Here is a 12606-nt window from a genome sequence, read left to right as displayed (position 1 = left end):
CATTTGTGTTAGTGCATGCACGTTAAGTTGCATTATGCCACACATTAATGTTTGGTGCATTAGGACAACCCATATATTTAAGCGTTCAAGGGAAAGTAGAATTGAGGTGCTGGATACAGATCTTGAAGTAGTAGAAGCTTGAGGCTAATGGCTTGCATTCGGCAGCTCTTTACAAAGAGGGGGGTTCCCAAATAGATAGGGGTCACTGAAATTGAGGTGAATAAGTTGAGGCCTATTTATTTAAATTGACTTCCTAAAGCATCAAAACACACAAAAAAACATTCCCAGTGGTTCACACGCTTAATGGCTGCTGATTTTCTTTCTCTCTTTTACATTTTCAAATGTCTTAATTCCTGGACATGTAATTGCCTAATTGTTGTATTAGTAGCTTTGTATGACCTATGCTGATCTTCGATAGGTATACTGCAGGGTACCTTGGTAGAGAGCCACAGCAGAAATCTGTATTCCAGGAGGATAAAAACATAACAGCTTGATCAGGTTTCTAATAACCTATTACACCGACACATTATACTACGCTGTAATTATGACCCTGCTTTAATTGGTACTTATCACACACACACACCAATGAAGACTGACACTACTGAACCTTATCTGAATGACCTGCTCAGTTATCTCTGTCTTATAATGTACAACAACTTTTAACCCTTCCCATGGTTATGTTTGGCAATTTACTTTACTTACTTTATGCAGTTTTTTTACTGTAGATATTAAAATACATCTATGTAATGATTTGCTAGTAATTTGGACAGCTTGTGCATATTTTGCCCATGTGTCATAGTGTGGCACTGGACAGCTTATGAGTTCTCTGGCCAATTTATTTAAGTAGAGGAATACAGAACTCTAGGTTGTGCAAAATTAATTTTAGACTTAAAGTGATTGGATTAGTGGTGGAGGACCAGTTCATATCCAAGAGAGCAACATCAGATTTCACTAGAGGCGAGACTGAGATATGGACTGTGCAGCTGAAAGGATACACATCCCAGCAATACATCATACCACCAACTATAGAGGACTACAAATCTCAGCAATACATTATACAGCAGTGCAAAATATCGCCAGCTATAGAGGACTACAAATCTCAGCAATACATTATACAACAATGCAGAATACCACCGGCGGTAGACAACTACAAATCCCAGCAAAAGATTATACAGCAATGCAGAATACCATCAGTCATAGAGGACTACAAATCCCAGCAATACATTATACAGCAATGCAGAACAATATGTAGCTACATACATAGGTGAAACAACTCGTCACTATTTGCTCTGACTGTGTGCATTCACAGCTGGTTCTGACAGCATGCCACTCTATCATGCTAATCCATTCCTCAGAAACCACTGTCATCACCAACTATTGTAATGGAGAGAAGAGGTAGGGCATGAGTGTGCAGGGTTCTGCATGGGATTGCTAGGTAGGTGAGTATTCAGTACAGCTGTAATAGATTCCAGATGGCTGTGCTACAAATTCTGATAGGGATGCATGGTTAATTAAATATCTTTGTTACTGAGAGATTTAACTGCTTATTGGCAATTATCCTATTAGCATCACATTGAGTTCAATGTGCTACAAATGAGGTGACTGCCAACAAGCATTTCCAGTGTAGACCTAACCTAAGGGTGGGGCTGACAGGGTGATTGTCTATTACTCAGTGGCGGACCTAAGGAACAATGGGCCCTGGTGCAAGATTTTTTTGGGCCCCACCCCTGGCACTTACAATGCTCGCACTGCCCACCGGAGAGCCCCACTAACAACCTGAAAGCCCGCACTGGCCACCCGTGAGCCCGAGCTAGCCACCTGAGAGCCCCACTGACCACCTGAAAGCCCCCACTGGCCACCTGAGAGCATGCACTGGCCACCTGAGAGCAGGAAAACAAGCTCAGGGCTTCCACTGATTCCGCAATTATTTCATTATATATTACAATGTAATAATATTAGAAATAAAGAAGTGCACAATAAATGCGCTTCAAATATCCAGAAACTATCCCCCACTGCATCCCCTCACTTCCCCCCACAACCGTTCCCCCCTCCCCAGTCCATGGAAAACATTGTTTCCACAAAACCGGTCCCTGGTGCCAAAAAGGTTGTAGACTGCTGCTCCCAGCCATAATTTATACGGCAATGCAAAATGGCAATGGCTATAGAGGGCTACAAATCCCAGCCATACTTTATACAGAAATGCAGAATGGTAATGGCTATAGAGGACTACAACTCCCAGCAATACTCCATACAGAAAAGCAGAATGGTAACCGCTATAGAGGACTACAACTCCCAGCAATACTTTATACACAAATGGAGAATGGTAATGGCTATAGAGGACTACAACTCTCACCAATTCTCTAGACAGAAATGCAGAATGGTAACATAGATGACTACAACAATAATGGTAACATAGAGGACTACAACAATAATGGTAACATAGAGGACCAGCCATACTCTATATAGAAATGCAGAATGGTTACATAGAGGACTACAACTCCCAGCAATACTCTAGACAAAAAATGCAGAATGGTAACAGAGGACTACAACAATAATGGTTACATAGAGGGCCAGCAATACTCTATATAGAAATGCAAAATAGAGGGCTGTGAACATGTCACAGAAGATGAAAGCAGTCACCTCACCTCCTCCTCCTCCTCTTCCTCATCATGGTGTGAACATCATGTAGGACAGGAGGTGGGCAGTGTTAACAGGGAGCTGCTCGCTGGGTTCTCCCGGCCTCAACGTGTGCCTCAGGCTGCTCTGTCTCACTCTGGCCCCCTGCCAGTCAGCGGCCAGCCGGACAGACGTTGGGCGGTCGACGGCCGGCCACTCCACAGTTTCTTGCCCTATCTTGTCACAGGTGGCTGGGTCTACTGGGCCACCCCAGGCTCGGGCCCTGTTGCAGTAGATTAATAGATTAGTAGACTACACATTGCTTTAATGCAACCCTTTACCGTGCATTACAGTGTGCTGCATTAAGGCCAATCATTCATTTTAAGTGGGCTGGTAGTACAACTTAATGCCCCCAAAATCAGCCATGCATCATTTTTTTAAGCACTGCAATCCATGTCATGCATGTTGTGGTGCTCTGAAATGCATTGTCTGTTGGCTGCTATTGTACAGTGCTGTGGAACACTAGTCAAAATTAATGTTTGGAATGTCAATTTTCGCTTTACTTTGCAAAGTCAAACTTCACTGAGCTTACTAAAAAAAGCGAAGCAGTGCTTCCTTTTAATCAATCATGTACTAGCAAAAAATATTCTTTTAAATAATTGTTTCCATCACACACGATCCTGTATTTAAAGTGGACTCGGAATCACCCTATTTACTTAAATTTACATTGCTAAGTGAACAGCCTCTACTCCTTTAGTAACTCAACCTCAATTCATCCAACACTGCTCAGAGTATGCTGTAAACATTAATACTAGGCACTGGAGCACAAGGGGGCTTTGTAAATGCACAAAGCAGTCACAAAAAATAAAATAAAATAAAAGAATAAACGTAGTCCAAGAATAACTTCACACGACAGAACCTTTATGTTCAGTCCATCAAATTGTGTAAGCAAGAGAGCAAGTCAGTATGTATCCTGCTGGGAGGTGTGAACCCATAGGACAGAATCATAAAATTAATACGTGCACACACCGTCTAGACAAATAACAGACATTACCGTAAATAACCCCTACCAGAATAGAACTCTTTATACGTCAAATGTAAAGGTTACAGAGGGTGAACAAAAAAAAATGAGTGAAATTGTTTGTAGTCAAACATTTAGCATCCTCTACAGTGGCTTCATGTTGTATAATATTTTTAGTAGAAATGCAAAAGTGTTAAAGTAATTTACTCTATTCTTGTCATGGGCCAGTGACTTATGTCAATGTGTTTGGTAAATTTAAGAAGATTTAATTGGAATGGAGAAGGCAATATGGTTTTTAGTAACACAGTTCAAAAAAATACTTAGGTATGCTTGCAGCTACAATCTTTCAACAAGGAAGAAAAATGTCAGGCCTGTGATATTCTACACCTATACTAGAGTAGACCCAAAGTGTCTAAAAATAAATCTGTGTAATTCCTGCATTTAACCAACCAGTTTTAAAAACTTTACTGGATGAAATTATATTTTAAAGGCAATGAATAATTGAAAAATAACTTTCAACTGGATAACCATCACTTTCACAGGTACCTTACTCTGTAACTTGCTGTTCAGGCCCTACTGGGAACACAAACCCTAAATATACTGGCCTCTCCTCTTGAAAGCATTCTAAGTGCCAGGGCTTACCCCCTGCTTTTTTGATAACACCTTATTAAACTAAACTAGAGAATTTATATCCTTAATCACAGAGTACTTTGAGGACATGGAGGAAACCTATGGTCTGGATGGTCCACTCTGCCCTCTTTCTCTGAATTATAACCCAAAAAAAGAAATGACAATGACTTATGGCAAAATTTGGTGAGACCCAAGTTTATTAAATTATTGTAAACATTTAAAACTACAGACCCAACCGCAGGTCATGGCACCTTACTTGCCACCCAATAACTAAAGACAACTTTATTTGAGAGCTCTCTTGGACTCTGTTGAGGCCCATTTGCGCCCAGCTCTAGAGTCCACATATGATATGCTTAGGCCCCATCCTGTATCTGAACTGCAATAAGCTGTCTGTGGGAGAGGTGGAGACATGCTGTTTGGGTAATGCCCATTACATCTTACATGCATCTCCTTTTTTTTCTGCTAGCAGTATTAGAGCAGTGCAAGATCCCCCGATCTGCCTCTGCATATAAAGTAGTGCTCCAAACCCCCCTTCCTCACTAAATTCCCCTGTTTATTTACCCCACATATGGGAAACCTGTCCACCACGTCTCCAACTCATCTTGTAGCCCATTGTTGTAAATTTCCAAGCCCACATCGGAAAGGTGCACATTGTTCCCTCTGTGGAGATTCCAGCCAGTTCACATACAGAATGCCTGATTCAGTTTTTTTTACTTTACCTTTGAATCTCTGTGTCATGGTACTACCTTCCATGACCTTCTGCTGCCAATTCTGGACCAGAATATTTTAACACCCAGCCACCTCGCCAAAGCCATGTAAGTGTCAACATTTATGTTGACACTAATATTGTGCATCCAACACTCCACTTTCCTATCCCTCAGCTAATCCCTCTAAAGTTTAACAGTGACTGTAATTAGAAAACAAGTCCGAGGCATCCTCAAACGGCTGGCAATTTGCATAACTTGTCTGCTGTGGTGTCATACATAGACCAACTGTGGTATATAAAAGGTATTGTATCAGCTTATATTTACTACTTTCCTTTTTGGGTACTACCCCCAGATGTGACACCCTCAGACCCTCAACGGGACCTCTGCCATCCTGCCCAGGCTGATCTCCTTAGTAATTTTGTCCCTAAGAACCTCTGAATATTCTCCTGCTGAATTCAAACTGATTTCAAATTCACTTGTTTCCTGGATCTCTCAACATTTCCTGAGACTGGTAATTCAAATCTCAATTCAAATCCCTCCCTATTTAGTTCTGCTGCCTCCATATTTGGGTACTTTTTTAGCCAAGGAGTTAGCCTGTGCACCTTTATTGGCAACACTGCTCTTCCTAGAGCCATATATTTTCTCTGCTACTGTCCTCTTCCTTGTTGTACACTCAAACGTAGGGTGTCCACTGCCAGAAGCAGAGCAGGCATGTCTAAATTTGCATGCAAAACCTCTGGCACAATGCTTTTCATTATACATCCAGCAGTCCTCTTGCCTCACCTCAGATTTTATATATGACTCTGAATCTGCATGCCCCAACCAAGACCATAAGTTAATGATCCTTCTGACCAATACAAGCCTTACCCTTGTTCACCTCTATCTTAAGCCTGAATGCCATATTGTTAGCTAGCCACCTTTTTTCCCCATAAAACAATCTAGCATCAATGAGCATGTCCAAATACCCTATGGTTCATGCATTACTCAGGCTTCCTTTTTTTAAACTGCGCTGAAAAACAGAACAAAGCCTTTGACCCATTCCTTAATCCTTTGCCATCCCATGTTATGGAGCTAAAGAGAGGGGAAGTTGTTTAATAGTCCTAACACACTTCCTGTCTAAGGGTGACAACCCTGCTCCTGCATAGATTCAGTATATCAATGAGCGTCATCACCCTGGGACAGGAAGTGTTGCTGACAGTATCACCATTGTAAAGAAAGAAAAAAAAGCCTGAAAAAAATGAAAACTTATACAACCATTAAATAGAAGGACTGGTAAGCTGTATTATATTACATGTTCGTTTTTGGGTTTACTTATGCTTTAAAATGGGGTTTTCTAAAGTACCTGTCTGCTTTGGCACATTCATAATCTTTCTTACTGTCATTTGAAGGTGAACTTTATATGCATCCTAGCATAATCTAGTTAATAAAGAGACATGGAGATTTGTCATCTATATTTGTCAAGTCAGCAAATTGTCATGCTTAATATCTTTTGTTGGTCAGCGGCTGCTTTGGGTATATACATTAGAAGATATTGGATAGCATAAAGGAAATATACTAACTAAGCAATATGAAGAGAGGGTAATAATGAGTTGGGTAGTGTGAACAGATAGATATTCATGACCTATGCAAATGACAGAGACAAAGCATGCAAGTACTGTACATGAGTTTCTTACTGTATTACAGTTTTGTGTGTGAATAAATTAAGTATGCATGTTACAGTATTAGTATAGATTATTCGTCTATATGTACTTGGCCTGCTGACAGTCTGTGCTTTATTTACAGCACCCTGTGGTGGACACTTAACTGCTCCAAGTGGTATGATCCTTTCTCCTGGGTGGCCTGGTTTCTACAAGGATTCCTTAAATTGTGTATGGGTTCTGGAAGCACAACCTGGATATCCCATAAAAATCACATTTGACAGGTATGCTGCTATAAGCTTTCTGTTAATATGCATGTTCTGTTAATACTGTAGCATTGTCTTAAATAAAAATGGAGATGCTTGTAAGTAGTCTTGCCCTTGGCGTATTTGCTTTCATCTTCAAAGATACGAAAGCAAACTGCTAGGTTGAATCTGGTTGATTTGAATGGTGACGCACATTTCTCAACATGTCATCACTATTTAATTTTAAGAATGTTTAACACAATGGAAGAGAACACATTTGCTTTAGGTAGTTGCACTTTTAACTGCCATTCTGTGGCATCTTGAGGCTGTAAAGAACCTAGTAATGGAATAAGTCACTTCAATGAACATTTATCTTAACAAAAAGTTAATTCTTATAACTTTGATTACAATACTCCTGTATATATCCCCAAAACACACAACAAAGGAGAGTGAGAGGTATAACTAGCAAAGAGCAACAGGGTAGTGGCAAGGCACTGTAAACTGCAGTCAGAAAAAACTAGTGAATATGGGGAAAAAATGAAGATTAGAAGACTGGATGAACTTATTGTAAACAGTGAAGTAAGCAAAGTATGTCAAAACCAGTGTACCACAGAAAAATGAACAACAATACTGTATTTGTGGCAAAACAGTCTGTACGCATATGTATTATGTAATTTTAAGGCAGCTAAATGTTAACATAGAAATATTTTATTTAAACTTTTCCTTACATAGTATCATATAGACCTATAGGGACTGATTTACTAAAGGCAAATAGGCTGTTCATTTTGCAGGTGAATTTTCCTTTAGCTTAGTAAATGTAGTTAAAATTAACGTTGGAGCAAATACCTAACCACGAACAAGGAACTTTTTTTTTTTTTTAAACTGAATTTTTGATTGCACATGATTGGGTGATGAACATCTGCAAAGCTTCACCTCAATCACTAAGCTAAGAGAAAATTCCTTTCCAAAGTGCAAATTCCATTGTAATGTGAACAGCCTTTTTGCCTTTAGTACTTAATAGACATGTGCGATTCGTTTTGTTCCGAATCGAAATTTGGATGAAATTTCATAAATTCGGAGATTCGGATGTATCCGAATTCCGAATTACAGATATAACGGATGCAAACGAATCCGAATTTACGATTCTGAAATTAGTTAGCGGTATTCTGCACGAAATCTCATTTGTTGGACGAAATTTTGTTGCAGAAAAGTGACATTTGAGAAAAAAAACCTATTTTTTCCTCTTAAATGTCCCTTTGCTGCAACGAACAAACGAAACGAAAATGAAACGAAATTGAAACGAAATTTCATACAGTCTACCGCTAACGAATTTTGTCCGAATCCGAATTCCGAAACAAATTGACTTTCGGACCCCAATTCCGAAAAGCGAAAATAACGCAGAATTTTAATCAAAACTAAACGAAACTAATTTTTTGCTGGTGCACATGTCTAGTAATTAAGCTCCTATAGTGTCTAGATCAGTGGATCACATCTTAAAGTGACACTAAACTCAGGAGTTAAACCTTAAAAAAGGAATTCAAGTACCTTACCTTTTAACAAAAATATATCTTATTTTTGTATCACTCGGCTGTAGATCCTCAAATCATCGCTGAATTGGTGCTGACACTGTCCTTCCTTCTGGAGGGTGGCTACTTTTGTTCCCCATGGTCCCTGTGCGTGTTGTAAGGTAGCCACCACTGCAATCTCGCTCCCGTAATGGATTACAATCTCATATTTAGTTTACTAACTTGTATTCAATTTGTAATCCATCAAAGGAGCAAGCTTGCAGTGGTGGCTAGTTTACAACACACACAGGGACTATGGGGAACAAAAGTAGCCACCCTCCAGAAGGAAGGACAGTGTCAGCATGAATTCAGAGAGGATTAGAGTATCTACAGCCAAGTGATGCACAAATAAGATACATTTTTATGAGCATTATGGGGAGAGTGAAATACACTCATCCCCATAATTAGAGCCCACGTGTGACACTGAAGCTGTCACGCGTCGGCTCTATTGATCGAGAACTGAGCGATCACATGCCACTGATTCCTAAGTTCATGATCTTCTCCCTACAGAGAGCGGTGACGGTCAGTCACTGCTGCCCACAGGGATTCCCCCCTTCCCTCTCCGTTCTTTCAGCACTGACTCTGCCTCTAGAGCTATCAATCCGGTGGCAGGGATCTTTCCCGGCCACAGTTCGGCTCAAAGCTCTGCAATAGCCCGCTATATGCTGAGCTTTGAGTCACAGGAGGACATAGTAAATAAACCCTGAAGAGAACTATGGACAAAAAAGGTTCTCTTTTAATTCACCAGTAGGTTATGTTTTAACAACTGTAGTCAAAAGTAAGAAAAATCTTTAACATAGAACTAGCATACAAAACCATTTCTGGCTTGATATCAGCTTTCACTGTGGAAGTTATTCCAGCACCTATCTGATCAACAGTTAATAATTGGGCCCATAAGTTCTAGAAGGCCCTTGTGCTGCTGCACATAAAACACAAATGGTGAAGACCATCAGTATGTTTTAGTGTGTTGTGTTAAAAAAAATGCTCCAGGAACAATAAAACCTGGGAATGTCATCATTTAAACTCCTTTAATTACAGTTGTCCACACTAATAACATTTTGGCTTTCCATGGGGATCAATAGAAGATCCTGCACCAAAAAGAAAAAAAAAAGATAGAGCCCTTTTTTCACAACTTTTTTTCACTAATGGATTATTTTTTTAATTTGTCTTTATTGTACAATATTTTTATTATTTTAATATTATGCTGTTTAGAACTGTATTTCTTTATTTATATAATAATTATTACGGATGCACCGATACCATTTTTTAAATATTGAGTACGAGTACCAATATTTATCTTTCGGTACTCACCGATACAGAGTATCGATACTGGTACTTCTGCTAGCATGAAGCTGGCTTTCCAGGCATTCAGGAAGCCGGGCAACGTGTCATTACCTGCTGCCTGGCTTCTTGATTGCCCAGGAAGCCAACTCCATGCTGTTTGGTCATCTCGATGCTAGCTTCCCACCCAATCAGCATAGAGCCAGTTTCCTGACCAACCAGAAAGCTGTTTGGCCAGCTCAATGCTGATTGACCAGGAAGCCGGCTTCCCTGCCAATCAGCATGAAGTCAGCTTGTAAGGCAATCTGCATTGAGCCGGTCTGACAGCATGGAGACAGCTTTCCAGCCAATCAGGAAGTCATTACCCACTGCCCGGCTTCCTGATTGGCCTTCCTGATTGTAAGTTCCTGTACGGGGGGGGACAAGTATAAGCATTTGGGTGAGTATGATTACTTGCCAAAATACTCAGTATCTGCACCGATACCAATACTAGTATCGATACTGATACTAGTATCAGTATTGGTGCATCCCTAATAACTATGCTTCCATTAGAACAAAGGGTCCCAACATTTTTAGTAAGTCAAACATAAAGATAGTTGATTTCCAAAAGTTCAAATGCACGGACTAGCTTTGCCTTTCTGGCTTTGTCATGGACTAGAACGCTGAAATTAAGATGCCTGTGTATTGACTATTGTAACGATTCCTGCGAGCCCGGTGGCGAGTATTGGATCTCAGCTGCGGAGGTAAGTGGAAATGGTTCAGGAGGGAGGTTCACGGTAACACTTTAATTCAGTGAGTGCAGTCGGAACCCCTTACACATCATACACCATTTATCCTGGGAGCATTGAGTTGGATTTGTGTTGTATAGTCACACCCTCAATTATATAGCATTGGGGCCGTGTTGTGATTTGTAGTTCGATGCCTTAGTTGCTTCACTAAGGACCGAACTAGTGTATCTCATATGGTTGAGGAATTAACAGTCCAGGGTATATGGTGCAGCAGTGTTTGAGGAGAGAGCCAGTTATCTTCACTAAGCCCAATATGAGTTACATGCAGGTGACACCAACTATGGCTAAGCAGTAATAATGAAGCAGATAGCAGAAGAGCAGAGAGGATGCAATATGAGACTTCCCCACAAGGTGGCAGTACCAACACTTCCCCTGCATATAGTATGGCAGTGATATACTTGCTGTTTGGTGAGAGTCCAGTCAGGGGAAGTGTATCTGTTCCTTGGTGCTGGGGGTAGCTGGAGGCTAGATCGCTGGATCAATGGTTCCAGAGGCTGGTCAGGTGGATCAATGGTTCCAGAGGCTGGTCACAGGGTCTCTGCTCAAGTTGAGGGTTCCTAATAGCTTGCTTGACGTACTATTTTGCTAGAACGTCGAGCAAGTGTTCAGCCTCAGTTTAAATAGGCAGAGGCAATTGTTGGGGGCGGAGCCGGAGACGAGACCCGACCCGAGCGTCTCCTAGCAACGGGACGCCGCCGGGCCTCGTCCGTCGCGTCACACTGCCTGTGAGAGGAGAGGAGGAGCGCTGTGGAACGGCCGCCCGTCGCCTAACAACTAGACGCCGATGACGGGTCCGTCCCTGCGCTGGCCTCAGAGTCCGGAACAGCCTGCGTTCCTGACAACTATATACACAGGAGTCCTGGGCTGATGGGCAAAGGGACACTTGCTCCCTGGGCCAGCACTAATTAGATATGCTGGGCTGATGGGGGAGATACTCCTCTATTTAGACACCAGTTTCACATGCTGGGCATTATATAGCTACTTGTTCCATGTTCAGACCTGCAATCACAGCAGCTGGTAGAGGGGGCTGGGGCTCAGCTCTGACAAGTATGTTTGCTGATCCTCATCGCTTGGCTTGGCCACCTGGATATCAGATATTTCTCTAGGCCTTTTGGTTTATCCTATTGTCCCTGGGTCAGATGATCTTTGATGCCTGGCGGTGGACAGAGGGTGCAGATAGAGAATGGACTGCCCTGGGTGCATATATGCATCAGCAAATACAGTAAAGTCTGATAAAGCAGATCTTAATCTGCGAAACGCATCACTACCACTACTAATTGTCTTCGGCTGTGATACAGTACCATGTCTAGCTCTCCCCTTGGACACCTATATGTATAGGACTGGACAACATGTAATATATATATATTCAAAACTCTCTATAGATACAAAGATGCTCTGACGTTGGTAGAAGTATACTAAGCTGGGCTATTTTTCTACATGCTGAATTTATGACTGACTTTTTAGATTGTTAATAATTTATACATTTTAATAGATCATTGTACATGGTACACCTTAACAATCCCTACATAACGGCTACTATGTAGCCAAACTGTATGCCTTCTTTTTAAAAATGTGGGATGGGGTGTTAGGTGATTGTGTCATCTATGGTGGTTTTGTAATTATTATAAATATAAATAAACAGTAGATATTGAGGAAAGGGTATCCATAAATACCTGTATGTAATGCTCAAAGGACACACAAGCGAAGACAAAGTAGAAAAAATATAAACACACAGCAGGCATAAATGAAGTCTCAATGGAAAAAAAACTTACAGGCTGGGCAGCTGAGAGAATAAAGTACATACAAAGAAAGGCAAGGGACCAAAAATCGAATCTACTCAAATTCTCACTAGTTTCTGCTATTTGCCTGCACTTTCCTGGGTTCAGTGAGCTGGCACTTGAATAGTGTTTGGATAGTAATTAACTTTGTGTATACATCTTCATGTTTGATGTACCAGACATCATGTTACTCTTGTTGATAGCACTGGACTTCAACATTTCTATTTAACTCATGTGGCCTCTGGAAGCCAGCATATTTACAGTACGTCCCTGGCTGCATTACAACCAGAGGATTAACTTTGATCATCTCTGTTCCTTAACGGAACTGCAAGTTCAAA

General features: G+C 41.0%; 1 protein-coding gene across 1 annotated transcript in view; it reads left to right on the top strand.

Annotated features, from left to right (window-relative positions):
- The window catches only part of CSMD2 (CUB and Sushi multiple domains 2), a 323219-nt gene that overhangs the window by 124065 nt on the left and 186548 nt on the right, over positions 1-12606 (top strand). Inside the window, exon 13 of the mRNA XM_018576748.1 lies at positions 6757-6895. Within this exon, the coding sequence (XP_018432250.1) occupies positions 6757-6895 (139 nt within the window). The remainder of the gene's footprint in view (positions 1-6756; positions 6896-12606) is intronic.

Source organism: Nanorana parkeri, unplaced genomic scaffold (genome assembly GCF_000935625.1).
Source record: "Nanorana parkeri isolate BGI_ZX_2015 unplaced genomic scaffold, ASM93562v1 scaffold76, whole genome shotgun sequence".
Taxonomy (NCBI): Eukaryota; Metazoa; Chordata; class Amphibia; order Anura; family Dicroglossidae; genus Nanorana; species Nanorana parkeri.
The sequence above is the reverse complement of the archived record's forward strand: the minus strand, read 5'-3'. Positions and strand labels throughout refer to the sequence as shown.